Below are 27107 nucleotides of genomic sequence, written 5' to 3'. Positions count from 1 at the left end.
AATCACATTCAGCCACAGGCAAAAATAGAAGCTGACAACAGTGGTAGAAAAAAGATTTATGAAACTTTTCATTGCTCGGGGCAGTATTTTGTAACAAGATAACAGTGTTGTCCCTTAGATAGGAGCATAAGTGAACAGTTCAGCTATGTCTTTCTATCATCTTGGTGTTCCATGTCTCAAAATGACAATTATCACACCATAAATACAGCCCAAAGCATTGCAGATGTCTATAAGCTGAATCCATATTAATTGTTAATGCATAAAGAAGAGAGAGATCAGTTTATGTTAGCTTAGGAAATAACAATCTATTTTTTTTATGAGTATGGAATAACAAATAGAAGTATTAATTTTGTCTTGCCATTGCTTGCTTTGAATAGGATTGACTCCAAAAATGGTATCTTGAAGTGTGTTGGGTTTAAAAGAGTTCCATTATCAGTCTTTGCTCCAGCTGAAGCTGGCCCTTCAAACACTACATCTTAAGTAGCTGGATTTAAATAATTTCTTTAACATGGCTCAAGATCATGGGTTTGGGTTCTTTCCCAGAAGCATTTTCACAAGAAGTGCTCCTTGTTGAGGAAGAAAAATAATATAGTTTTTCAAAAGCTGCAGTGGTGAAAGAATAATGATATCTCCATGAAAGTATATTTTTAATTTACTGTTTAACAGGTGCATAGTTGTGGAGTCCCTGTTTTTAAAACCCTCTGAAATAGTACTGAGGTTTAACAATTATGTTATAGGACCTCATAGTAGCGTCTCTGAATTTGGAAACAAGGTAGTGTTACTGGGACTAAGGAAAAGGTGCACACAACACAAACTGCTGCACATCTGTAGCACTAATCAAAAAGGGATGGATGTGTATTTGCAAGTAATTACAAGTGACTAGAGTATGTGAGGTGGCTGTTTGTGGTACAGCTACCTAGATATGCCTGCAGTGGGAAGTAAAGTTTACCCTGCTCAATCCTGCATTTCTCCTGCCTATGCAATTCCCTTGTCCCCTCTCTTTTAATTTACCCTGAACCTTCCCTGAAGAGAAATGCAGCTGCATTTGAGGACCCCGCACCTTTTTCTTTTCCTCCTTTTCCACCTCTCCTGCTCTGCTCTCATGGTTGTCTTGTAGCTCCCTCTCACCTGAGAAAGGTGCAGTGGATGGTGGACCCTCCCCTGCCTTTGCCATCCCCCTCCTGTCTTCCTGCAAAATCCTCTTCCCTCACCTGTGGTGGCTCTGGGCTGACAGGGTCAATGCTGGAAGAGGGCAGGGATGTGCCTGCCCTTGCCCCAACAGCCCAGTCTGGCACAGTGGCTCCACTGAGAACCTCACTCAGGGCCAGCAGATTTATTTCCTTCACCTGCTCAACCTTTGTTCCTGAGCAGGCACAGATCATTTTTGTACCTCAGAGTGTTCTCCTGTGTACTCCTGAATGCCCAGTACCTGTATATATCCAGATAACTCCGTGTACCTAATAAATTTCCATGTGATAAGTATAAATTCCCTCACTTCAGAAATTCTATTTTACCTATGCTTCCTTTTTTGCTGATCATCCATGGTAAATTAGTACAGGTTTGATTCAAATTGAATCTGTAACTCTCCCTGCTGTTCATGTGAAGAGCTGAAATCTGCCTCACTTGAGTTCCTGTCTGAGCATCATCTGAAGTATTTATAACCAAGGCTCTAAAACTGTTACAAAGATAGTAGCATGCCATTTCTTTTTATGCAAAACTTGCTTTGGTATGACATATCTGGAGCAGAGAAAAGGCTAACATGCTTATTTTGCCAGCTGACCTAAGTGAACAAATAGATGCAGAAAGATTGGAGTGGGAATTGTTAAATTTTCTGTGATGAATCAGGTTTTGAAACAGGCTGAGAGTAATTTGGTGCTGTGCAGGGGTGTCAGAATTCATGCCAGTTATGCAAGATGTTTGAATCTGTGCAAGAATTGGAGTAACAATTTTAAACAGAATTATTTGATTAGGAAAAAAACCTGTTGTGTCTTTCTGCTTTCAACTGTAAAGATACTCCACACACACGGGGGAATATGGGAAAGAAGAGGATGGCATTTAGGGAGGAAAATTCTTAGCAATTTTTTACTTAATTAGGAAGTAAGATTCTACAGTGTCAAGATGAAGTATCTGATTTTGTATTTCTGTGTCACAAAAAAAAATTGTGGACCTTGATGTTATTTGAAAATGTTTCTGAAAAATATAGAACAAGGTGTTGCCAGTGAGGGGGGATTTCATACTTCAGCAGGTGCTACAGAAATGTTTTTTTCCTGTAGACATGTTTTGGGGATACTATCTTTAAAGAACACAGATCGTGCTTGTCACTAATTTGGTATTTCAGCAATGGAATTGTGATAGATCCTTTGTGATACTGTGAGCAAGAGCTGGGTTTTTGGTGGTTGGTATTTGTTCTACCAGGAGATTAAGGTGGGTTATCTCAGAGGATGGATTGTAAGAGGTGAGGAGCCAAGAAGTAAATCTCTTGAACTATTGCAGAGATGGCAGGACAGGAAAAGAATTAAAAACTACCAAAGAAAAGTATGAAAAAAAAAAACCCTGAAGCCTAAAGATAGCAGGTAGCAGAAAGAGAAGGATAAGAAGGAAGGGAACAATGTTACTTAATGATGAGTTTTCCAGACCCCATCAAAGCTCTGGCACCAGGCACCAGCCTGTTAGAGCAGAGTGTGCTCTCTATGCCTGTGCTGGCTCAACTCCATAAAAATAGAATCTTTCCTTGAGTTTTAAGCTAATTTCTTGATAGTCTGGCACATCAGCACAAAGTTGCCCAGGGACTGAGGCAGCTCCCATCTCATGTAGTGGCTCCAAAGTGCAATGAAGTCACAGCACCTCTTTGCCAGGAGCAGGGGCAGCTTGTGCCAACCACACACTGATACCCGGAGTACCCCCACCTTACTCTGCTCATCAGTCTGTCCTTGCCACTTGCTCCTAAATTTGACTCTGAGGCTGCTTTAGCAGCAGGTTGCCTCTGTTCAGAGGGTGTTTTGCTGCCAAAACATACTTTTAATGAGAAGACCAGCTGTTCTCCCTCAGGACCAAGCTTCCACTTGTTCCTTCGTTTTCTTCTTAATTGTCTTATCACTGATGAATAATTTAATAATTTTTCCTGAGTATTTCATAAATTTAGAGTTCTGTGGAGTCTCAGTTAATAAAAACACAGCAACAGTTGATTCTCTTCCCCTCCGTTCATGGCACAGCTTGCCATGTTTCCCTGAGCTTGTATCAAAAAATATGCAAGTAAATTGAAACAGTGAAACCGTATCAAGATGTCTGTCAGTACCCTACACTGATGTGCAGTTGGGGTTTTATTCCAGACTATTTTATTATGTGGAAAATATGCATGGAACAGTCTATTAAGCTTTAAGGATGATTGGTTTGCATGCCCTGTAGAGGATAGCTTTTGCTTTTGCATTTCTGTTAAAATGTACTAATTGGGCATTAGCTTAAAAAACTAAACCTCTCCAATGGGCAGGACTTGTCTTACATATCGTTTGGAAAATCTGTGATCAGGGTTTTGCTTGGGGTTTTTTGTTGTTGCCTTTAACAGCCAGCTCAAAGGTCAGGCACAATGATACTGCATTTCTAGATGTTTATCCAGGCTGGAAGTTGCCCCATTTGTTTCTGCTTACTGAAAGACATTATTCAAACATTCTGCATTAAAATAAACCCCCAAACCAACAAATAAAACACAAACAAAACAATACAAAACCAACAAAAACAAACAAACAAACAAAAAACCAACCAGACACCCAAACCAAACCTGTTTGAAACAATAATTAAACATGGGATACTTCCTGTTTAGCACCCACTAGAATTAGTTTTCACATGTTTTAATTTGCTGTAACTGGAGAAAATGTGTCAGATGAGAAAGACCTGTTGGAAGAAAAAAAAGACCAGATGAAACTAGGGGAGCAGGGCTTGGTCACACAGTTCCATGTTAATTCATTGCTCTCTGTGTTTCAGTTTGTGATGTAAAATTTTGATAATCCTTACCTTATTAGGCTTCATTTCTGAAGCACATTAAAAGAACACACAGCAGACACTGTAGAGAACATTAAGTATTATCATTATTGTCACATTGTGGTTGTTGGTATCGATCACTTCAGTGTGTGTAACATTGACTGCAAGCAGTTTTGACAGATAAAAGCTCTATAGCTGATGTTGCCAGAGTACAAGATTACTGGGTTTATGATCCCCCCTATGCCATATTTAACTATCCAGTTTAACATCTCCTCTGCCTTTCCTTGTTTGTGAATGTTGCTTTCAGATACACTCATTTAAAATAAAATCTTTGCTCTCTGGGCATTCATATGCTTTTAGAACTATGTCAAAGATAACCCTAATTTTTGAGTTGCATGTGATAAAAATGCATTCCTGATCCAAGTGCTGTATGCGTGTACCCACCTTGTGATACCCTTCTGAAAATACAGCTTGATTTTTTGTTTTCAGAATTATTTCCTCCATTAGTGAAATTGTCTGAGTTGATAAATGAGTGTAAATTAAAATCTTTCACACATAACAGATGCAAGAAAGTTAGTAAAAATTAATTGATTTTATTATTATTATTATTATTATTATTGAAGTGTTATTGGCATAGAGAATCACAACTACCTAATGGCAACAATTTACCTAGTTAACTTTATTTTTTTAAATAATTTGATTTTAGTTAATTCCGTGATAAGTATGGACACCTAATAAGTATCCCACTACCTAAAACTATATCTGTAATTTACTGGTAACAATAAAATGAAAATAATTTTAATAATAATTAAAATACTACAAATGTTTAGAGAAAAAAATGTCTGCTTGACTTTGAAGTTTCTTTAGCTTGACAACTTCTCTGTTTCCGGAGCTTCAGTGTCAAAAAGTTTTGTCCCTTTAGTCTTCCTTGCTGAAATTCATCATGTTATGGCTTTACCTGCCCCAAAGCTTTTCTGTCCAAGGGATTCCAGCCATGCACGCTCATGTTAAAGCAAAGATTTCAGGCATAAGTTTTTATTGTTTCGTTAGAAAAAGCTGTTAGAAATTTTTGCAAGGTGACAGATGTTTTTCCAGAGGTTTTAGTCAGACTGCAATCTTAGTATTTAACTACTCTCTAGTCTTCTATGACTTAAGTTGGATAAAATATTGTGGTCGTCCTCTTTTCCCATTTTTAAATTCTTCTTTAATATTGCCACTATTATTATCAATACAACACTGTGCCTCAAGGCTGCTTTTTTTTCCCTTTCTTTTCATGGTATTAAACACCACTTAGTGCTGTGGTGGTCTCAGACATTCTGAAGGAAGAAACTCTATATAATGCAACTGTGATAGCTGCTTTCATACCTTAAATGAAGAGTGGAATGTGTTCGCTCAGTTCTCAATTAATACCATATTTCTGTGGCTCTTTACTTGAGTCTCTTTGCATTGCTGGTCTCAGAGAAATAAAACCATGGCCTTGAGACAGAGAAGGGCATGTAAAGATTGTGTTGATCTGAGTACCTGGGGTGAAGCTGTGCTTTCAGAAACACAGATAATGGGTAGGGCTGTGCTGTTCTCTCCCCTTGACACTGGGAACAGGCAGCGTTGCCCAAAGGCATTACAGTTCCCTGCCTTCTGTTTGTTCTGGTAATGTGGGAGCACATGAGGGTTTGGTATCTGCCAGGATGATTACACAGTCTTTTCAGGTTGTGAATTCCGTTGCCTTCTCCATGCTGGTGAGGTAAGAGCAGCTCACATTGGAAGTGGCAGCCCAGAGCATGGCTGTGTTGTGATTCTGCTGCATGAACTGAGCAGGGGATGGCAGACAGGCAAGCAGCACCATCCCAGGAGATGAGCAGTGATGGTGTTTTCTGTGTCACTGATTGCAAGTGATTAGACAGGTGTATTTTATAGAAAGGAAAAAGAAAAAAAAATCCATAGCCTTGTTCTGAGAGTCTCTTCAAGATCACATAGTAGGGAGTTGCACAGAGATTCAACATCTTGATGAAGACTAAGTCTCTGCAAAATGTTGGTAATGCTAATTAGTGCCGTGTAGATAAGAAAACGCTTTTTTTTCCCACCTAGACAAAGTTTTCAGTGGGTTACTGCATTTCTGCTGTGCTACAGGGTAGTTTTCTAGCTTGCAGTAAGTTCACCCACGGTAAATGCAGCAGTCGTGAAGCATTTGCTGCAGTGCTATTGAGAGGATTGCTGGCCAGCACAAGCTCTGTGGGTGCCTCATCACACTGGTGTTAGTTAATTTTCCTGGTCTCCAAGCAGACTGAAAGCCAGCTGCAGTCTGGAAGCTCTTTGGCTGCTGGGATAGAGCTGTGGCCAAGGCAGCACTTCCAGCAGCTTGATGTGTGAGCCGGTTCCCACAGCAGAGCTGACTTCCCCATGCTCAGCTCAGCTGCATGGGCAGCTCCCCTGGGCCCCACACTCGGGATCCTTTCATCCCTGGGCAGTGCCCAGTGGCACCCCTGGGGCTTGGCTTTCCCTGAGCTCTGCCAGGCTGAGGGCCAAGGACAGTATTTTGCCCAGGCATCCACACGAGGCCATGGGTGATGGGGATGGGATCAGCCCCTGGGCTCAGTCACATCAGTCACGGTGTTTTGAGAAGCTCTAGCCCAACTGCAGCACCCAGTGAAAGAGAGGCATCATTTCAGAGCTGAAATCATCTTGTCCCAACTCTTCTGTTTTACCATGTGTGACTGTGGGGTTACAGTTATTTTTCAGTTGTGTGGGTTTGGGGTTTTGGTTTTTTTTCAGTTTTTTTGCTTCACACTCTAAAAACTCTAATTAAAAACTTGTCTAAGAATTGCTGGCTAAATGTTGGCTCATGTACTGCTGAGTGATAAACTGTGTGAGGGCTTTCATGCACCACTTTATGATAACCTCTATTTTTACTCATTAACCCACGGTTTCATCTAACAGAACCTTTTACTTGTGGTAGCTGATGCTATCCTCTCTGGTACCTTGAAAAGTCAGGAAAGTTTGGCAGGACTTCTTATCTGAATGCTTTTTGACATTCTTTTTTGTCCAATACTAACCAATAAAGAATTCAAATGAAATCCTGCTGCCTGTGGAAGAAATGCCAGTCATGTACTATTGCAGCTTGCAGTACCCTGGAGGCAGACAAATCCTTGTTTCTGTCTTGTACTTATTTGTACCTTGCCTGCTTTTAAAAAGAGAAATAACCCATTGAAAAGCCTGATTCGGTGCAACATGTACTTTGCATTATATTTGCTTTTCTTTACTCCAGCATTATGCAACTATTCCTCTTACTTTTTCCATATATTCTGCACAAATTATTTTTACCTGTTCTACATGTTGGGAAACAGATGGTCCTGGTAGTAAATAACTGGCTTCCCAGGAGCTGTAAAATTGAATTCTCCCAGGAAGCTTCTCCATGAACCTTGTATTTACTGGTATAAGTCAGTGAAACTTCATGTTAATGATGCTTATATATCACTGTTTATTTCCAACATTTGATTATCAGTTGGTTCAGCCTAAAGGTAAAACTGTATTTAATTATTATTTTCATGCTTTCTTTGGGCCAAAGAGATCATATTTGAAGTATTTTGGGAAAAATGCTCAAGCCCTGAAAACCCATTGAAGAGCGTTGTAGTAAGATACAACTTTTTTTTTACTCTCAGACAAGAAAATTATTGATCCTGCTGTGGAACTGAAAAAATCTAGACTGGTGTGCACTATGCATTATGGTGAGTCATCCCAAGGCAGTACTATAAGATGAGTAAGAAAAAAATTCAACAGTTGACAAAAGTTAGTGCTGCTGGGAAGAGATGGCAGTACTGCCTGGGAAACAGAAATTACTTGATGCTGAAAGCCATGTTCAATATATTTAGTTTCATTAGTAGTTCAGCTGCCAAACTTCTCAGTGGTGGAACTTGACATTACAGACTTAGAACAGCAGAAGGATTCAAAATCGTTACTCTGCTGATAGACCTTTCCTTCCTTAAAGATCTGCAGTACCTGGAGGGCTGATTTATTAAAAAGCTCACCTAGACATTGCTGAGATCTCAGTCTCCTATTAGATCTTCCCTGTGACACAGTTACTTTAGTAATTTATTTTGAGAGACTCTTTCTTGTATAGATTTTCTATGAGGTTGGGTTTAAAAAAAAATCTATTTTGGACAACGTGTAATACATTTGGTGACATTTCTGAAATAATCAAGATGTAGTGCATTGCATTAAACCACCCATGAATGGCATTTCTTTTGTCCCCTTGGAAGCCAGCTGTGTGTGCTGACTGGGTGATGCAAGATCCAAAGTGCTGCTGTAACAGGGATGACTTTCTTTTGCACCTGACTCCAGACTCACAATGAATTGGAGATTATGGCACAGTTATTCTTATGTCACTGTGAAAATTTTCAGGCTCCCCTTTGGACCATCCAAAGAAGCAGCAGTTTTCAAGCTGTACTCCTATAAGGAAAATGTCCCCAGGCTTCCACTGCTGGCCTAAACATTTCTGTTCAGAAATTTCTGTATGTTATTCAGAAAAATCTATGTCCTCACTTTCTCTTTAGTGTGATTCTCAGTGCATCAAACTGTGTGAGCTTAGGCAAGGATTTGTGTAAGTCTCTAGACTGGGTTCAACTCTTTCCCATTCTGCAGAACCAAGTCTGGAGAGCAACATTTGCCTTTCTGCACTAAAATGTTCCATGGTAATGATGTCAGTAATAATAAACTTCATTGCTTAGAAACATATATGTGTGCTTTTCTTCGTAGTTCCTCTTACATCAGTGCCTTCTTCAGAATATGTCGTGTATCTAAGCTGAAGAAGAGAAATACACCCTGAAACTCCCTGAAACGTGTTTTATATTTATATCAATATTAGAAAACTGAATGAAAAGATTGATTGGAAAATATGGGAGATGCATTGATTGTTTTTCAATTAGAAAGAAGACAACTCTTTAATTTCTCTGTGATTCGTTTTTCCAATAGGTAAAATTAGAAGTAATATGTCTACATTTTCACAGATGTGTGTATATATATGTGCATATATATATATATATAAAAGTACCACAGGACACTGAGTCCACATAAAGCATTATTATTGAAGTGATATGTTTTGCCATTGTCTAGACATTATTTTATGCAGCCTGTGCACCTCATGCAGTGCCATAATGAATATTTAAGTGATATATTTCAACAAATATAATTAGTACAGGGTATCTCAGATAATACTGTTTTGTAGGGCAGTGGGTTTTAACCTTTTTGTAGGTGACCCTCACTTTAGAGAGTTGGTTGTGTGACTGTAAACCCTCAGATTAGATTCCTGAGGAAGGCTCCTACTTTTCCTTTGCTTCTCTGAGTATGCACACTACTTTTTCACAACCAACCAACCCATTCAGCACCGTGACCAAATGTGCCACTTTTTTGCTGCAACCATGCTGAGAACAAGCTAATATTCCTGCTCCAGGAAGGCTGGTTCTTTTCTGGATGCACTCGGATGTGTGTACAGAGCACCTGGGCACCTCTGGTGTGAGGAGTGTGGTGGGTAGCAGTTTGTGGTCTGAATACACAGCAACAACTCGGGGCTGGCAGAGCTCCTTTGGCTGAGCTGCCTCTGCCTGCCACAGTATCTGATTGTCCTCTAAGTGCTGAGGAATTTACCTTCAGCACTCCTGCAAAGGATATGGGTAGGGGAGCTTAGAGATAACAGGTGATCCATCCACGATCTCTCAAGGGTTGGCTCAGCCAGAGTAGGAGATAGACAAAGTCCTAGACTCTATCCATTCAACCACCTTTCCTCTTTTCTGTGATTGTCTGGATATTGTGGGGAAGCAATGGGATACTTTCTGTTTGGCTTTTTTTTGTTGTTTCTTTTTTTTGTCACAGCAACATTTAATTTTCTGCTCTGATATTGTGCTGAGGACATGGCTGTGGTGCACTGGCAGACACTGATAAGTGACTTACCATTTCATACCACACGTTTACTGAATTTCATTTGAAAATGTACAGTCTGGGATGACAGCCAGTCATTCAACCCATTCTTGCCTCAAACAGTGTAAAAACATGCAGACAAAAGAAGGAACACCTGGCAAATGTTTTGGGTTTAAAACAACAAGAGAGAGAGGTAATGGTATCCACGGTCAGGAGTGAGATAACTTGCCTCTTTACTGCATGCGTTGAAAACATTTTCAGAACATTTAGTTGCCATTTAACTACAGCCGCACACAAAATAATGTAGAGAATTAAAGCAAGCAGACAGGAGAACTGAGGCAGACACGGCACAAAGCCCAGTCTGTGTTGCTGGGCAGGAGCCCTGGTCCCACCCCACCAAACTCACTGAAGGCTGCAATCCCAGGCTGGAAGTTGGCCCCGGAGACGGCAGCTCCTGTGACAGTGCTGTGTTCCTGGGCGTATCAGTGCTTTCTTTCCTCCCTGACTCAATGTGAGCTGCCCTTGAAGATGAATTTAGCTTGGAAGGTGGCCCTGTGGCTCTGTGAAACACCCGTTACTCATTGTGATGGCAGATGATGTGGTTTCCTTGAGAAAACAGTGTGGCAGAGGACTTTGAATAAAGAACTAGGAATACTGCAGACTGGGTTTCTAGTGCTGGCTAAAAAGGGTTGTCTGTGGGCTGTGAAATGAATATTTTCTTTCAATGCATCAGCTTTGTTATTTTTTTTGTGTTCAATATTTGTATTGTTTAAAGTATAAGGAAATAATGTCATCATTGTTCATTTTAGAAAAGTAATATGTTTGTGTTTTTTAGTTCTTTCGTGAAAAGGAATCATGACAAGGTGTTTATATGTCTCAACATTTAATCATGGCACAGAGGATAATTCAGCACAACTAAGATACAATCTACATTACTTTTTTGAGGTAGTATTGATGAAGAACTGGGATGCAGGGAAGTGATTGCTTTACTCAGATCAGGGATGCTGCTGATTCTGCTTTGAATTTCATCTCTGAGGAGGGAGATTAAATTATTCTCCTCAGATCCTTGTCTTGCTTGGATTTAGTGCGTGTGTTAAGTCAGTGTAGCAAAGCCTTGGAGGAACTATGGAAAACAATTTGACCATGCTAAAGCAGATGTGAAGTTTCACTTTGTATTTTAGTCAACATTTGAACTGTAAAAACAGCTGAGAAGTGATATTTGGAAGCGTGTGCTCAGGAGATCATGGCCATCACTGATGTACTTGTTACATTGTGAGGTCAAGTGGCTTTCTCTGATCTCTGAGGTTGCCAGGCTGTGCCAGAATAAGGCTGTTGTGATGCAGAGGCTCCTGGAGGATCTGTGGCCACCCATCATACCATGTTTCTCATGGCAGCCCTGCCTTCACCCTGCCTTGTGCTCAGCAGAGTCACAGCCGTGGGCTGAGCTTTGGAGGCTGCAGGTTTTCTGCTCTCTCTCTGTATGCAGTGGAAGGGAACAGCATGGTGACAGAATTTTGCTCAGCTTTGGGATTTTGATGGGGTTTTTGTTTGTTTTCTAGGAGACAAATGCTGTTTTGCACCTTGTTTCAGCTGAGTTTTACCTCTGTGCTAACCTGGTTTGTTTAATTGTTTCACCACAAACCATATTTTTTTCTTTTTTAGTATTTTGGTTCTGATTAAACCTAAATAAGTTGATTGTGTAGCTTATGATTACTTCAAAGATACGTGGATCAGACTTTGTGTTCTCAGATCACTCAATTAGAACACAATTAATCCTCGCTCAGCCCCTAATTTGAAATGAGCATTGCTGATATTCTTGACTGCAGTAAGATCTCTTGAAGCATCACATGTTGATTATGTGGACACCAGGCCCTGATTTTTCAGAAGTGCTCGGCACAATCAATGTGTACTAGAATTGATAGAATTAGGAATATTGTCTGTTTGTGAATTTAAATGAGAAATTAAAAAAATTAAAAAGACAAAATATGGACAGTATTTCAGATTCCCAGTTCTCTGATTTTTATTATGCTTTTGAGAGGCTTCTCCTTAAATCCTAAATTTTCCAGCTTTTATAGTGTGTTCTGGTGAAACCCCTAATGCAGCTACTAATTGAGAAAAGGCATCATTTCCTCAGCATTTTTCCCCAAAACCAATACTGGCAACTATATCAAAAATAAAATCTCTTTGCTGATGTAAAAAGCCAGATGTAGTCCATCAAGATGCTCCTCATTGTGTTTAAGCTTCCAAATAATAAAGCAATTTGCAGGAGGCCTCGGAGCGCGTCGTGTCCCACGATCCGTCGGGCCTGTCCTTCCTCCTGCTGATCCTTTATTGTGGGACAGGTGATTTACTCCTCTGAACTTCAGAGCTCAGCAGATTTGCAGGTACTGCCGTTGAAGTTTTAATTCAGGCAAAGATGCTCATAAAGAAGTGCTCAGATGTTCAGATGTGAATCCAATTTTATGTCCCTGGCAAGTTCAATAGTGTTCGGCTTCTGCTTTTGATTCATTTAAGCAGGTTTATGAGGAAGAAGCAGCATATTAAGCTTTTATCTCTCTCATATATACACCAGTGTGTGTGCATGCTCCCTTGTTAGTACTTTATATATATATAAGCTCTTATATGTTTTAATATAAACTGTATAATATCTGTATGATGTTAATATTGGTATTTGTTTTATTTTTCTATATTAAAGGCTACATGCATCTTGTGCCAGATTTCAGAGGTTTTGCAGCTGCAGTGTATGTTCAGTTACCTCTGCACAGCTCATTTTGCACAGTATCTTATATTTATTGTGTGGGAACTGAGTCTTGAGGCGGATTAAATTAATTTGTGGTAACTTGAATTCAGCTCTTGCTTCTTTAATCTTACAGAAATGCTATTTATTGATGTGCTCTTGCCTCACTTTTAAGAACAGCCTCTATGATTTTGTGGTGACAAGATTTAGAGTCTTTATTTAGCTGGCATTACCGTGGCTCTCAGAGCAAAACCGTTTTGTTTATGTGGGTAGGACTTTGCCGTACTTATCCTCAAGAAGGAAAAGCTGCATCTAAAGTAAGTTGAGAAAACATGAAGCACATGAATCTTTTGAAGTAACTTTCAGCACAAGGACACTCTTCTGTATTTTATCACTCATAGATATCCACTTATTGAAATCCAAACATGCTTTGTTTAAAGTCAGAACACAGACTAGGAGAGTAATTCCACTTAAGCTTCTGTGCGTGTGGATATTGTCCAAACACATTTTCTTCCTGCTGTGACTTACTCCACATGCTGTTGTGAAATGGCCCAGGACCTAGTGTAGATTTGGTGTTCTCGGAGGACCAAATGGGGATTTTAAACGTAAAACTTTCTAGTCTAAATAGTCTCTTTCAAATTTAGATAAGACACAGCCAAGACAAGGATAGTGAGGAGAGAGCACATATGACAGCCCTAAAATTTAGGATGTGTTCATGAAAGGCAACAGACATTCAAAAAAGAGAAAGAAACTGCTGTGTAGATTTGAGGCAACATGTTGAGGATGCAGGATTTATTATAATTCCCTACTTAAAATTTCTTGTCAGAGGACAACTTCCACTTAACCTTGCACAAGTCCCAGTAAACCTGGCTGTTCTTCATCAGCCTGTGCTTCCCCAGGCCCACAGAAACACTTAGGAAAAGTAAAGACCTCTCTCCAACAAACTCTGTTCTCTTTCTGTTATTTTGTGTGTTGGGTTTTTGTTTTGTTTTGTTTTTTTTAATAAATATTTGCCTTAATTAGCTTACAGTTAATTAATCAGTTCAACGGTTTCTCTATACTTCTTTGTTTCATATCAAAAAAAGATCAGTCTTGCTGCAAATGGTTTCCCCTTGTGATGTTTTCTTTTATTATTTGATTCATTAAGTACAGAATTTGCTTCAGTTTCCTAAAACAAACACACATCATTAGTTATCATTTCTGTAATATCTACTGATTAATGTTTGCTAGAAAACTACAACTTGATACAATGTCTAGAGTGTGTGATTCATAACACAGTGTTTTATTTTCTTTATTCTCTTTGGCTATTTTCATTAGACATAAATCATTGCAATGTGTGGAATTGCAGTTAAATGCAGACCAGTAAATAAGTTTGTTTATAAAAGTGCCTATGTTTAGAATGACACCTGCTTATTCAATTTTCTTCTCATGTGCCTTTATTTTTATCCACTTGCCTTAATGATTAGAAAAAATATTTTTCATTATCCATGCAAACATGCCTATACTCAAAGAATGAGAAGTTTATATCCTTCTTTATCACTAAAAATATAATCTGTCATTTTTCAATGAAAGAGGCTGAAGGAGTAGCATAATTTTCAGATCTTGCTGTGTGTTTGTGGCAGTACTAAACACAAGAATACAGGCCAAATCCTGATCACATGAAAGATATCATCACTGCATTGTTGCTGTCTTTTCATATTTGGAGTTTAATCTTCTTGCGCTGGCACAAATCCTGTTCATTTGAAGCTGATTGGTAAAATAACAGTGAATGAAAAGAGATTGAGATCTCTGGCTAAATTTGATAGAAGCCTAAAGACCGTATTCTCAAAAAGTATTTTTAATCCATTAAGGTTCATCTCCTAAAAGCCCCTGATAGAAACAGAGAGGAAAAAAGTTCCTCTGGGTAGATGTAGAGAATGATTAAGGCTAGGCTGCTGTCCTCTGCTCCAGAGAGGAGACTTTCTCCAGGGAGAATCCATAAAGAAATATTTTTAAATCTAAATACATCCCAACTGTGCAGCCTGGAAACACTGTTTATGTTGCTGTTCTCAAATAATCACTGACCTGTTTAACCATGTTTTGATGCCTCCAGGTCTAAGAGGCACGCAGGCTTAGCTTCCTGTTTGCAGAGTTTGACTCTTTTCCCAGGCGGTGTTCCCTAGAAAATGCCGAGGAGAGCAGTACCATCACACACATTTGTGATTTGTTTTTCTCTTCTGTTTTAGGCCCTTCGAACCACCACAGCCAGTCAACGCTGAGGCCGCCTCTCCCTCCTCCTCACAACCATTCCCTGTCCCATCACCATTCCTCCGCCAACTCCCTCAACAGGAACTCGCTCACCAACCGCCGCAACCAGATCCACGCACCCGCCCCGGCGCCCAACGACCTGGCCACCACCCCCGAGTCCGTGCAGCTCCAGGACAGCTGGGTGCTCAACAGCAACGTCCCGCTCGAGACCAGGTGGGTGCTGTGAGGGACACCCTGGGAGGTGCTGCTGAAGGGCCTCTGGAGCGCCCTGGGTTTGTCAGGAGCGGGGATTGGTGCTCTGTGTCACTGGTGGCTTCAGCTGACACAGCACTGGGAGTTGGTGGCATTAGAATGTCCACCAGCCCCGATTTGCTTTGCTTTCCAAGGTAGGCAGGTGAGCGTCTCCGTTCACATCCCATTTTAAAGCCTTTTGGACCGTCCCTGCAAACATAGCTCATGAGATTAGTGCAGCATATTTATATCGTGGACTCAGGGACAATTTACTTAGAATTCATATTGACTGTGCTGCTGAAAAATTATGCATTTTTCCTTTCCTGAGGTAACAAACAGAGGCTCACTTGACATTATGCATTTTGGGAGACTTGGAGAAACAATCCCAGATTCAAGACTGACAGTACTATAATTTTAATTTATACCTCATCCAGCGTGTGAGTTCATTTTAATCTCTTCTGTACGTGTTAGCAGCTTGATGCCTGTGGGGCAAACAGTGGCATATAAATGAAAAGGTGCAGCACTTAGGCCTGACAGAGAAATATATAAATAAGTGCCTGACACGCTGCTGGTCCAAATATTCTGGTTTGTTGTCATTTGGGGTATGGAATGTCAAACATATTTAACTTGCACTTTAAATAGCAAAGCTGGCAGAGCTGAGCTCTCAGAATTTAAAATTGGCCGTGGTGGTGCTGAATAAAGTGCTTGGAATAGCAGGGTGGTGTTGCTTGCCCAGATAGTGATAAACACAGAGTACAGGTGGAGGAGCTGGGCTGCTGGTGCCACTGCCTTGTGCTGGGGTTTCAGCTGCTTGGTTGTTCTGAGATGTTACATTTGGCTTGCAGCCTTCTGGGAATTTAATGCCACTCTGCTGGGTTACACCCCGAGTAGCTACATATGGTGTAGTTATACCACCATGCAGCCTCAGCCCAGGCCCTCCAAAAATTTGATTAAAGACTGTCATCTGGTTTAGAGCTCTGGGAGGAGCTGCTATAGCTGGATTGGAGTTACAACACCCAGGCTGTTGTTACTCAGTAGTTAATCAGTGGTTATTCCTCCATGGGGAGCAGATGAGACTGGAAAGAGCAGGGAGTCTGTGCCAGTCTGTGCTGCTGGGCTGGGATGTGCACAAGGGGCTGCACTCACATTGCTCTGCTTTGCTAAAATGGGAACATGAGTGCCATGCAGAAGTGGGGTGCTAAAAAGCATATGCAAGTTATCCAAAGCCTAGATGGCCAAAAAAAGAAAGGAAAGGGATTCTTGTTTGCTGAAGGTTTGGAGCTAACTTTGGCCAGGAAAAAAAAGAGTGATGCTCAACTCTTAACTGCTGCTCCTGTGAGAGCCTCTGCTACTTTTAGAACTTGGGCACCCTGAATTTGTTATTTATTGTTAAGAATTACAAGATAAAAATGTTGGTCCTGTTCATCCCCAGGCCAGTTCTTCCTGTGTGATTCATTGCCCAGGATCAGAACATAGTTTTAATTTTGGTGTAGAGTGGTCCCAGCTGCACCTGGTCTGCCTGTTTCCATTTGAAATTGTTCTTGGGTACAGCAGTTCCAGAAATGTGTCATTTCTGAAGTCTTAGGATTGTCCCCATTTACCAATCACTTTACATGGATGGAATTTTTTGGGATATTCACAAACGGATTCTTTGCCATAATATTGGCAATCCATGAGCCACAGCAAGGGACATTTGCCTGGCTGGTTTTATTTTACTGTCTGATTTTGTGCCTATTCCCTGACAGTGGTCAGTAAAATTACTGACTTTGGTTCTTCTTTTTTTTTTTTTAATCATGAAAACTCTGGGAATATATGTGTACATGTTGATGACAAAAGGTTACTTTGTGAATACTGTTATTTTTGGAGGTTGCAGGATGCCCTGCAGTTAATTGGAGCCTTTGGTAGATAGGTTTGTCACAGGCAGGCATTAAGCTATTAGAAAATGTCCTGGCAAAATTGCTGTGTTCCAAGACTATTCCAGAGTTGCTTCAGGATCGATTTTTCTTCTTTTCTGAAATTACACACCTGACAGGGCTTGATGACAAGTTTCATCACAAGAATATTAACTCAGAAGATGACTATTTTTTTTCTGTTTGCAGTGAGTTTTGCTGAAATGGATGCTTGTAAAATCATTGGAGACTTTCAGAATTAGCCTGTAATTCTTTCACTGTAAAACTGGCATTTCATCTACATTCATACCAATATCCTCAAGAAAAAAGGACACCTTTTTGGTAACTTTTTATTTCAGCCTTTATAGCTTTAGCTTGTTGCAAAACACTGACCCCTCTCATCCCGCCTCTTCACAGTGCACTGCTTTTTAATTTTTATCTTGTTGTCTGTTTATTAATCTCAGTAGTGGAGTGCTCAGGAGGAAAAGCCAGCACTGACAGCACCTGCTTTATCAGGAGAGAGTTTCATAACTTTTAGTTTTCATCTTTCAGTTACCTTCAGCAGATTCTGCTCTCAACTGAAAATGATGTGTGAGTAGTCAAGTTACTGATTATGAAACAAAAAGGGGTACCTGAGCTGTCTGAAGGGAATGCTTTGTGTCAGTACGACAAAACTCAGCTCACAATTTAGATTCCAGATGTCTCTTTATCTAACAGCACCGAGTGCTGAAATCATTGAATACAACATGTGTCTGCATGTTGTTATTTTGTTTGTGGTAAGAATATTTTAACCTTCCCTTCGTTCCTTTGCTGTCTTTAGGCAGCTTGGTCTAAATTTGGACTGTTTGAAGACATCACATTTTCCAAATATATCCTTTCTCCATCTCTTGTTTCAGTATTGATTGGGGGTTGTTAATCACATTTGTTTTATTTTCTTTGTGATGTAAAGGAAGCTTTTACTGCCTGCACATGTTTTCATGTGGCCTCTTCAGGCAACTGTACCCAAATCCCTGTGTACCCTTTGTGGTGCTGTATTTTTTTACATAATTATGCTGAGCTGTATTGCAGCAGCTCATCACTTTTAGTGGAGTTACAAGTTTGCAAAATGCCTATACAGAGTTCCTAATTACACATTTTTAGAGTCACAGAACAGTTTGGATTGGAAGGAGTTTTAAGGATCATCGTGGACAGGGTCACCTGTCATAAGTTGCTCAAAGACCCGACCAACCTGGCCCGGAACACTTGCAGTGCTGTGTGCTTGATTTTAGTGTGCTTGTTGCTGGTTCGAGGCAATCAAATAGGGACTGCATCTTCTCTAGTCTGCTGCTGCTTTATGGCTGCAAGGGGCCCCCTGGCTGGCTACATAATTGTTCTGTTTTCTTTGAAATAAGGGTCTGTAATGCAAGGGTTGAAATATCCCTAAGTAAGGCTGCAGCAATGCATCGCCGTAGCGTTTTTATGGTGCTATTTTTATGGTTCATTTCTGCAGTATTTAGCTGCCTTACCTTTAGGCTCGGAGCTGCTGTTTAATGCTCTTTAACTTTTATTGTCCTCCTTGCAGCCTTGTTTCAAACCGTCTCCTCCTCCTCCTAACAAAGTGCTGGTTTCTGCCTTTTCCAGTTAAGAGGTGTTCCTTTATTGCTGCTTTAATCATTGCTTTCGAAGGGGGTTTGTGATGGAAATACTGCCTTTGAACGTCCCGGTGTGAGTCTCGTTACTTCCAGACAGCCAGAGAGGCAGCACCTGCTTTAAAGCTGGAAATGCTTTGAGGGCACAGGGAGAAAAGAATGGCTTTGCAAGGGAGGTTCACGTGGCTCTTTGCACTGCAGGAGTTCTCTGGGGCAGGAACCTCACACAGGCACCCGGTGAAAGGGAATGACTGGTGAGGGAGGAGAACAGAGAAGCTTTCATGGACAGATGTTTGGGATTGCCTCATGTTTCCATACTTTATATTGATATTAAATTAATTGGTACAATTGTGATTAATAATTCTTAATCCAGGAGGGGAAAAAAAATAGAATTAAATAGAAATCAGTCTTATTCTTTAGTCTCGTAATTAGTCTCATAATTTGAAATACTTTCAGTCCAAATCTTCTAAAGATAATTTTGTATCTATGTCTATAATTTCTTTGAGCTTGTTCACAAGGATCTGTTGCTAGGCTTTGAGGAAGACTGTTACATCCTAATGTTTCTCCTGTGTTTCAAGAGAAAGGATGATGGTCACTGATTCTGGTGATTATCAGTTTCTCTAGGTCTTGTGGACTGTAGTGTAAGACCAGTTGTCCAAATCTGGGGTCATTTAAGCAAAGTCCAGTTTAAAAATTGAACAGTCTGAAAATTAACCTGAAAAGAACTTCCCTGACCCTTAAAAGAACCGTCTTAAAAATATTTGCCTTTTTCTGTGGTTCAAGCTATATTTGTTCCTTTGCCAGTCCAATTCCAACATAGTCACTGTGAGCCTGAGGACAGCAATGGGAAATTAGTGGATGGAGTAGCAGTGTGAACTGTATCCCAGTCTACACCAGGGCAGTGCTTGAACTTGTAATCGTGGGGCGTCAGAACAGGGAAGTGTCTGCACCCAGTGTTTTTGTAGCTGCAGCCTTCCAGTGAAGGAATGAACACTGTGCCTGTGCACAGGCTATGGCAGTGTGGCAAAAAAGCCAGTAATAGAGCACTTAAGAAGAGGGATTTAATGCTGCAAGGAGATGGGTATTAATTTTTTTCAAGAAGGAAGTGAATGGTCTGTAGTGTTGTTAATGCTGCACTCACATGCTGTCCCATGTTTGGGTGTCAAGATCAGCTGCAGAACTTCTGAACTGAATATATAAACTTGAAGTTCTGCCTGTGTCGAAGTTCCAAGCTACAGCTGCTCTCCACAATTGTCTGCCTATTTTCAGTGGTGTCTCAATATTTTGATATCTTTGTACATGATGCAAAATGTTCTGGAACAGAAGAGTGAAACAAAAATTCTTTTCCTTTTGTTAATGCAAATTTCTAGGATATATTGGGCATAACAAGCAACTACTTGGAACAGTGAAGTAACTCCTCACTCTGATTTTGCTTTGTCTCATGTGGCTTTCTCTTACCATTTACTTAAAGGGTGCAGCTACAGGCACAAATGCTGCAACAGGTCAGTCCTCTGAGACTGAGGGCTGGGGCAAGCACTGGCTCCTGCATGTGAAGGTTACAGGAAGGTTGTGGGGACTTTCTAAGTAATTGGGATCTGTGTGGATAGATTCTGGACCTGTTTAAAAATCAAAACCATTTAAAGAGTTGAGGAAAGCACAGTCAAAAGCATCCCCAAGGACTTGATGCACATTTGGGCCATGTACTTGGAGGAATTCCAAAAGCGCTGTAGAAAGGTCATTTTTAACAGGCTACTGGGGTGTCGTTTTCATAACAAATGTAGACACTGAAAAAGAGGAAAGGAAAACACAACGAAAGCAGGATACATAATAATGATTCAGAAAATCCATCTAGATATACTCCCACTCACGTTCACATAAGCTCAAAGAAGTTTTTACTGATTGCAGATAATTGCATGTTTTCACGATCTTGTTGGTTGGCATTTTGAAGTTCTGGGTCGTGCAGAGGGAACAGGCAGTGTGAGTGACTGTACAGGAAGAGGCACATACCCTTGGAGTGTTACTTTTTATTTAAAAAAAAAATAAATTTTTGGGTTCTCTTTTTTGAATTTACATATAGACTGATAAAGTTCTCTTAGAGTTCGGAGTTTTATTATTCTAGTCTATTATTTATAGACTTGAAATAGCACTGTTAGTACTTTTTCTCTTGTTAAGTGAGTAGCTGAATCAAGAGATAGTGGAGAGCTTACATGTATGCCTTTTAAAATAGAAGTGTTTTGAAATTTGTTCATTAGTTGATGTAGAAAGTTAAAACTGAATGGACCAATCGAAATGCAAAATATTGTTGTCATTATGCTCACTACTGAAATAACAAATATTGGACTTCATCACTTGACACTATGCAACATGCTCCTCAGAACTTTAGGACACAAGGTTTTCTGCTTACAGAAGGGAAAGCTCCTACAGTTGAGCTGATGCAGAGCTGCCTAAATGTTCCTGTATCTGCATTATTCATCCTGATCCGCTGTCATGTATGTGCATACACAAAGACACTGATATTTTTTGTGGTTTTGTCTGTAGCTATGTCTGTTACTCTTTCCTAGGCATTAACCAGCATTTCACTGCTGCATTCCTGGGGAGTAAACAACAGTGCAAGAAAGAGGTGCATAAATTTCAAGGGCAAAGCAGTTATTTCCTGGCTAACTAACTCCCACAAAAACTAACTAGGATTCAAGCAGACAGGCTGAGTGTGCTCACCACCTCTTGCAGGACACCCAGAATCTTTTCTGACCACACAGGTCGGGAAGATGAGGGGTGGCCACTGTAGCTCCCCAGGGTTGCTGAGCTGCTGTGTGCCACCAGTTCCACCCAGTGCATCCTTGCTAGCCTTCCTGGTTTTCCCCTTCTAGAGCTTATGCCTTTCCATGTTGGTGTTCTCCCTCTCAAATTCTTGAGCTACTACCAATCCCCATCTCAGCAGTCCTTCCCCTCTCAGTGTTTTCAACTGTACCTTTCTGTAGCCTCTCCCACAGCTCTGTGTCACAGCAGGGCTGTGCCATGGGGACATACCAGAGCCAGGCTGGGAACACCGTGGTGACAGACGCCAGAGAACTCTCTAGGGGTTTATAAAAGGTTATAAAAGCATATCCAGCAGTATCTCAGTCTTCCAGATGAAAACAGGTTGTCCTGTAGAGAGGCACCCAGAACAGAGCAAGTACTGTACCCTGTACAGTACAGGTGTTTTGCCCTTGTGAACATTTCCAGTTTGGTTTTGTTTAATAATGTGACAGGTCAGGGTGCCCAAAGGTTGGCACCTGTCTTTTTGCCCAACACCCTGCCTTGCTGTCAGGCACTGTTCAGTCACTGTGCTCCATGTGTCCAGCTGTGCCTTTGTTAGAGGGGGGTGGTGACAAGCCAGCCTGGTACTGACGGCAGCCTCTGTGACACTCTGCTCTGCACTCTGCAAAGTTTTAGAACAGTTTGCCTGGGGATGTGAAGAACCCAGCCTTTAAGGAATCATCAGCCTTTCAAGAGCTGAGGAGCTGGTATTGGAGCTGTTCTGGGAGCTGGGTGGCTGCTGCAAGGTTCAGAGTTAGGTTACAGTGGGTAGAAGTGTCCCCTTGATACTGATGTGCTCATCCTGAATTACTGTTTCTGTGCCTAATAGGGTGTCCTTAGTTCCTGTGTCATTACCTGCAGCAGGCTGGAAATCACTGAAATAGTGTGTTGTGAGGACTGTGCTCTGTTTGCAACAAGCATTTGGGTGTGGGGGTGCACAGTGTGTATAAAATGGCCAGTTGGTTTATGTAAGTGTGTATTTTAAATAGCTTTCCACTGAAAAATCTGTCTTACTGAGCTTATCTGTAGATTTGACGTGATTGAGACAATTCCTTGTAACTATGCAATTTAGACATATAAAGATAACATGTTTTAACCTTTGCTGCTAACTTTAGAGCTTTTTGGGGGGACACCCAAGTCCCTGTGTTCTGGGCAGTAGAAAGGGTAGAAATTTCTGTGCATACACAAAGACACTGATATGTTTTCACCACAGAACCACACCAGAGAACCCTCAGCTGTGGAAACATGGCTGATAGACCCATGTTTTGTGCAAGAACATGCAATTAAATCTCATTTGGAGAAAGGCTGAGACACAGGTAACCAAAGCTTGCACCAGTCTACCACTCAGAGTTCATTTTTGCATAACAGGCATAACAACAGCTTATATAGTTTTCTTTAGTCTGGGTTTCTTTTTGTATGGAAGGTAGAAAGCTGCCATAAAACTTCACTGTCTGAATTTGGCAGCCACTCTGAGGCTTCCATTGACATGAAATGACTCATGGCTACTTTTTTGGAGGACTTTGAAGCCTGAAGATTTTTTTTTCTCCCAATGAAAGCCAGCATGTTATGTTCTATATTCCATTGTTTCTTTTCTTCTAAGAATAAATGTCCAATAAAATTATAGACAGGTGTGATTTTACCACAGCTTGAAGATATTTTTAAGTCCTGGAACAACTAAACTGTTTCTGTTCTCTTGGCATGTAGCTTTTCTATTTATTAATTACTATGAAAACCCTATAAAAGCTATAAAAAAGAGACAATTTAAGCATTACAGTTCTCTGTATGTCTTTTTTTTTAATACAGAATAATTTTAGGATAGTATGAGGAGGGCAAGAAGCAATTTATGTTAGAAAGTGTCTTGTTCTTCCTTTCTATTACAGTTTTTCATCACAACCCCTTTTTTTTTTTCTCCACTCATTCTTGCAGTGTGCTGCCATGACAATCTGGCCAGAAAAGAGGGGGAAAAAAACGATTGTTCTCTCAAAGAATATGGAAGTTAATACAGTCTCTGTCAGACCACTGTTCCCTGAGCACCAGAGGTCCTTTTGACCTGTGGGAAAATAAATGCTAGAGCGAGCTCTGAATTAATGAAGAAAGCAAAATATAGCTTTTTCCATTTACCATTAGTGCACAGAACGGTGGACAAATGTCCCCTTGCAACCTCAACTTTCAGAGATGTCACCTTTCTCCTGCTGTCAGTGATGAGGTGGCCCTGTGTGACCCCCACGCTGCTGAAAACAAAGGGGGTTCATCCTGCACCCCAGAGCCCACGGAACAAGCTGCAGGCTTCACTTATGTTCTGTGAGCAGCACCCAGGCTCCTTCCATGGCTTTTCAAGGACACTTAAATTACCAAATCATTGCATGCTGACAATCATATTTTGTGTTTTTTCAGTATAGGATTGTCTTGTTGATCCGCAGAAATTAAGGAGACTGGACTGACTCTTAGCAAATTTACTCTCATGTTTTCAAAACAGAGAATTAGTCCCAGTTTAATTCAAATTACTAATGCTAATTGTGAGGCAGAAAATGTGTTTTTCTTAATCGTGTTTGATGGGCGAACAGGTAAAACAGAGAATACAGTTTTTTAATTCTTATATGGAATGTATTTGAAATTAAGTGAACTGGTACAAATCAGATCATTTCTTTTCATAAGCAGACGTTGTACGATGCTCCCAGCCTTACTGCTGTGAGGCTGTAATTAATGTTGATAAATGCTCATGTTCTCTCTGTGCAGCTTCAGCCCACAGACAATTGGTTGTACCAGAGCATGTCAAATCTCACATAAAAATATGGCTATAGATCATTGGGTTTAGGGATAGAGTTGAGACAAGTCAATTTATTTCCATTAGTAGCTGAATCTAGATTTAAAACTCCGGGGGTCCAAGTGTTTTGTCCAAGTGTTCTGTTCTCAGTCTTTCTGTTCTGCTTTGCTATAATTTAAGGTGTATCTGCTAATCTGGCCTCCAGCTTCGGGATGCAGCGTCACTTCTCCAAAGTGGCTTGGTGGATATTTAACACATGTTTAATTAAATGTCTTTTTTAAACTTCTGAAAGCAGAACTTGTGTACTTGCAGATATTGTTCTGTCTTCTGATGGCTGCCACTCTGTCAAGAGTCCTCATATAGAGTCAGGGAACTTTTAACTTTTAAAATACATGGGTAGGACTCAGGGGTATGAAAAAATTCAAGGTTTTTCCAATGACATTTTTTTCTTCTTTGCTTTGAGAATGGGACTGTTCCCTGTATCCTTTTCATTCAGTCTTTTTTGCTCTACCAAGTTCTGATTAGTTTTAACGGTATCATAAAAGATCATGTTTGTATGGATAAGTGTTTTGATTTTCTTTATATACTTAATGTATCTCAATGTGGGTCATGGCGGAGCTATTTTTTTGTTCTACATTTTTTTTGTCTTCTCACATGAAACAGTATATGATTGACATGTTCTATTAAAGCATATCTAGATATTCATTAATTCAATTTTAATGGGAGCAGAGTTTCATTATATATCTGAGTTTACTTTAACAATGCTTTATATTAAAATTTCCATTGGTACTGTAGCTGCCTTCTCAGCTAAAGGGGACATAAAATTCCTGGGTTTAAAAACCTTGACATTTCAGATAAAGACAGTTCCAAGGACAGCAATTTCCAGTTTGATTCTAAGAGATCTGCTTTTGGGCAGGAAAAGCATAAGAACTGTTGCAGAACCTGAGGTCCCAGCCTGAGAAGGCCACTTGGGCCATGAGGATTCAGGAGGAGAAGGGGGTCTTGGACTGAGGCAGATGCAGGTTTGACCCTGGATGAGGTTAAATGAATAAAATCCATAAGCCTTTGTCTCACCAGGTCTCTCCTTCTTCTGTCCTTCCCTCCTTCCTCATGCTCCATGTCCCTTCAATCCCTGGGTCCAGTCATGGAAATGATCCTGTGCTCCAAACTCGGAAGAGCAAAGCAGAATGGACCAAACCTGCTTCTGCTGCCAGGTGCTAGTCAGGTTTTAAGCAGACAGAAGGAACAGAATAGTCAATAGATCCACTGTGACACAACCAGCACGATAATATCATTTCCCCAACAGTTATTTTAATTGAACTGTTGCAAAGTAAAGAAACATTTAAAATAAAGTGTTCAAGAAATCAGACTTTCATTATTTGTTGCTTTTGTGTAACTGGAAGGTGTGTTTTTTAATTTAAAAGACTGGGTAATTTTGAGTGGGAACCCTTTTGGCATTTGCTTTTACTGTGTTTTCTCATAGATCATGTACGATGTGCAGAAAAGAAGCAATTCTAACCTCTCATGAACCTCAGGGATAAGGAAAAAAAAGGCAGCCTTATTTGTTAAAAAAAAAAAAAGACAATGTTTCTATTGAGTAACTGGTTAGTATTAATCTGCCTGAGTTTGATTGCATACTTGTGTGTCTGAAGTCTCCAAAGCACAGGAAACATTTATGACAGTGGATACTGCCACTGTCTTTGGTGACTGAAATATTTTTTGAAAAAACTAGGTTTTGGTCACGGTTGTAAAGGATGTACAAGGTCACTTGGAGTTTAAAAATTAATATTAACAAAGGCAGTGTCAAACTAAATTATTTTCTTGTTCATTAATAGAGTTTATTAATTAATTCATTAAAGAAAAGACTACACTTTCAGAGGCTGTCTTCAAATGGGAATGTTTAATTATAAACTGTGAAACCTGGCCAGCCTTCCTTTTACTGTCTTCTACCTGTATGCAAGTTCTGTGCAATTTATTATACTCTGGGTTTCACTTCAAAATAAATGCTTTAATATACTTTAAAACCACTTCTGCTATCCTGTAAAATAAGTATGCACTAATCTGTGCTTGACAGTAGGCACATGAATGATGGTGGGCTGGAAAAAGTACTTGGGAAACACATTTCAGCTTCAAACTTCCAAATTGTTGCTGTAATAAACAGTGACTGACATGGATTTTAAAACTCTAACAGGTGGTTTGAGAGCGACATACTGGATTGTATCTGAATAAAAATGTTAAACATATTTTACATTTGAAGTAAGACTTGGGTTATTTTAGGCTGTGATTTTGAGTTTGGAGATTACTGAGTGTCTTCGTTCTGACTGATTCCAAGAAGCACTTGTTTTTCAGAGCTGTGAAGGGAGAGGGAATGGAATAAATCTTCAGAGCTCTTCTGCCTTAAACCAAGTGGCTTTCTTGAAGACCACTGCCCTTATTCTGTGCTTCTCTTTTTATTGTTTACTGAGAACGTGCTTGTAGTTAGTTCTGCCTGACTGTGAGAAGTTAATCTAAAGACACCAGTCTTATAGTTTGTTTTCTCCATTTCCTCTGTCTGGAATGTGTTGGCAGCGTTTCCTGAGATTTTGTTAGGGAGTATATTCTGTCCTTTATTTTCTTCTTAGCAAATGTACGGGCAGTTGAGTCCTCTTTTTTTCTGCTCGGTCACATGATTTTCTTAGTTGTTCAAACAAAACCTGTGTACTGTTAAAAAAAATAAAATCATGGTTAATTCTAATTCTGGCAAGATCTTTTCTTACAGGACTATGGGTTTTGCTCAGTGTGTTTTTGCTGGTGGCTTTTGCCAAGAGTGTAAATGAGACTCGTAATGTTTTCCTAGAATATTTGTTGGGTGGTGGATTCCACAGGGAACTCACAGACACTTCACTGGTCATGCTGTGTTTTAGCTAGTATGTGGTCAAGTTGTATCTAATTAC

The 27107-nt window shown here is 40.2% G+C and overlaps 1 protein-coding gene across 16 annotated transcripts in view; it reads left to right on the top strand.

Annotated features, from left to right (window-relative positions):
• The window catches only part of TENM2 (teneurin transmembrane protein 2), a 643539-nt gene that overhangs the window by 453190 nt on the left and 163242 nt on the right, over window positions 1–27107 (top strand). For all 16 annotated transcript variants that reach the window (XM_027682931.1, XM_027682929.1, XM_027682927.1 and 13 more), the window contains one exon: window positions 14845–15079. In XM_027682931.1, coding sequence (XP_027538732.1) covers window positions 14845–15079 — 235 coding nt within the window. The remainder of the gene's footprint in view (window positions 1–14844; window positions 15080–27107) is intronic.

Source organism: Neopelma chrysocephalum, unplaced genomic scaffold (genome assembly GCF_003984885.1).
Source record: "Neopelma chrysocephalum unplaced genomic scaffold, ASM398488v2 Primary Assembly neopelma1_63, whole genome shotgun sequence".
Classification (NCBI taxonomy): Eukaryota; Metazoa; Chordata; class Aves; order Passeriformes; family Pipridae; genus Neopelma; species Neopelma chrysocephalum.
Note: the sequence above shows the minus strand (reverse complement) of the source record. Positions and strands in the feature narration are given on the sequence as shown.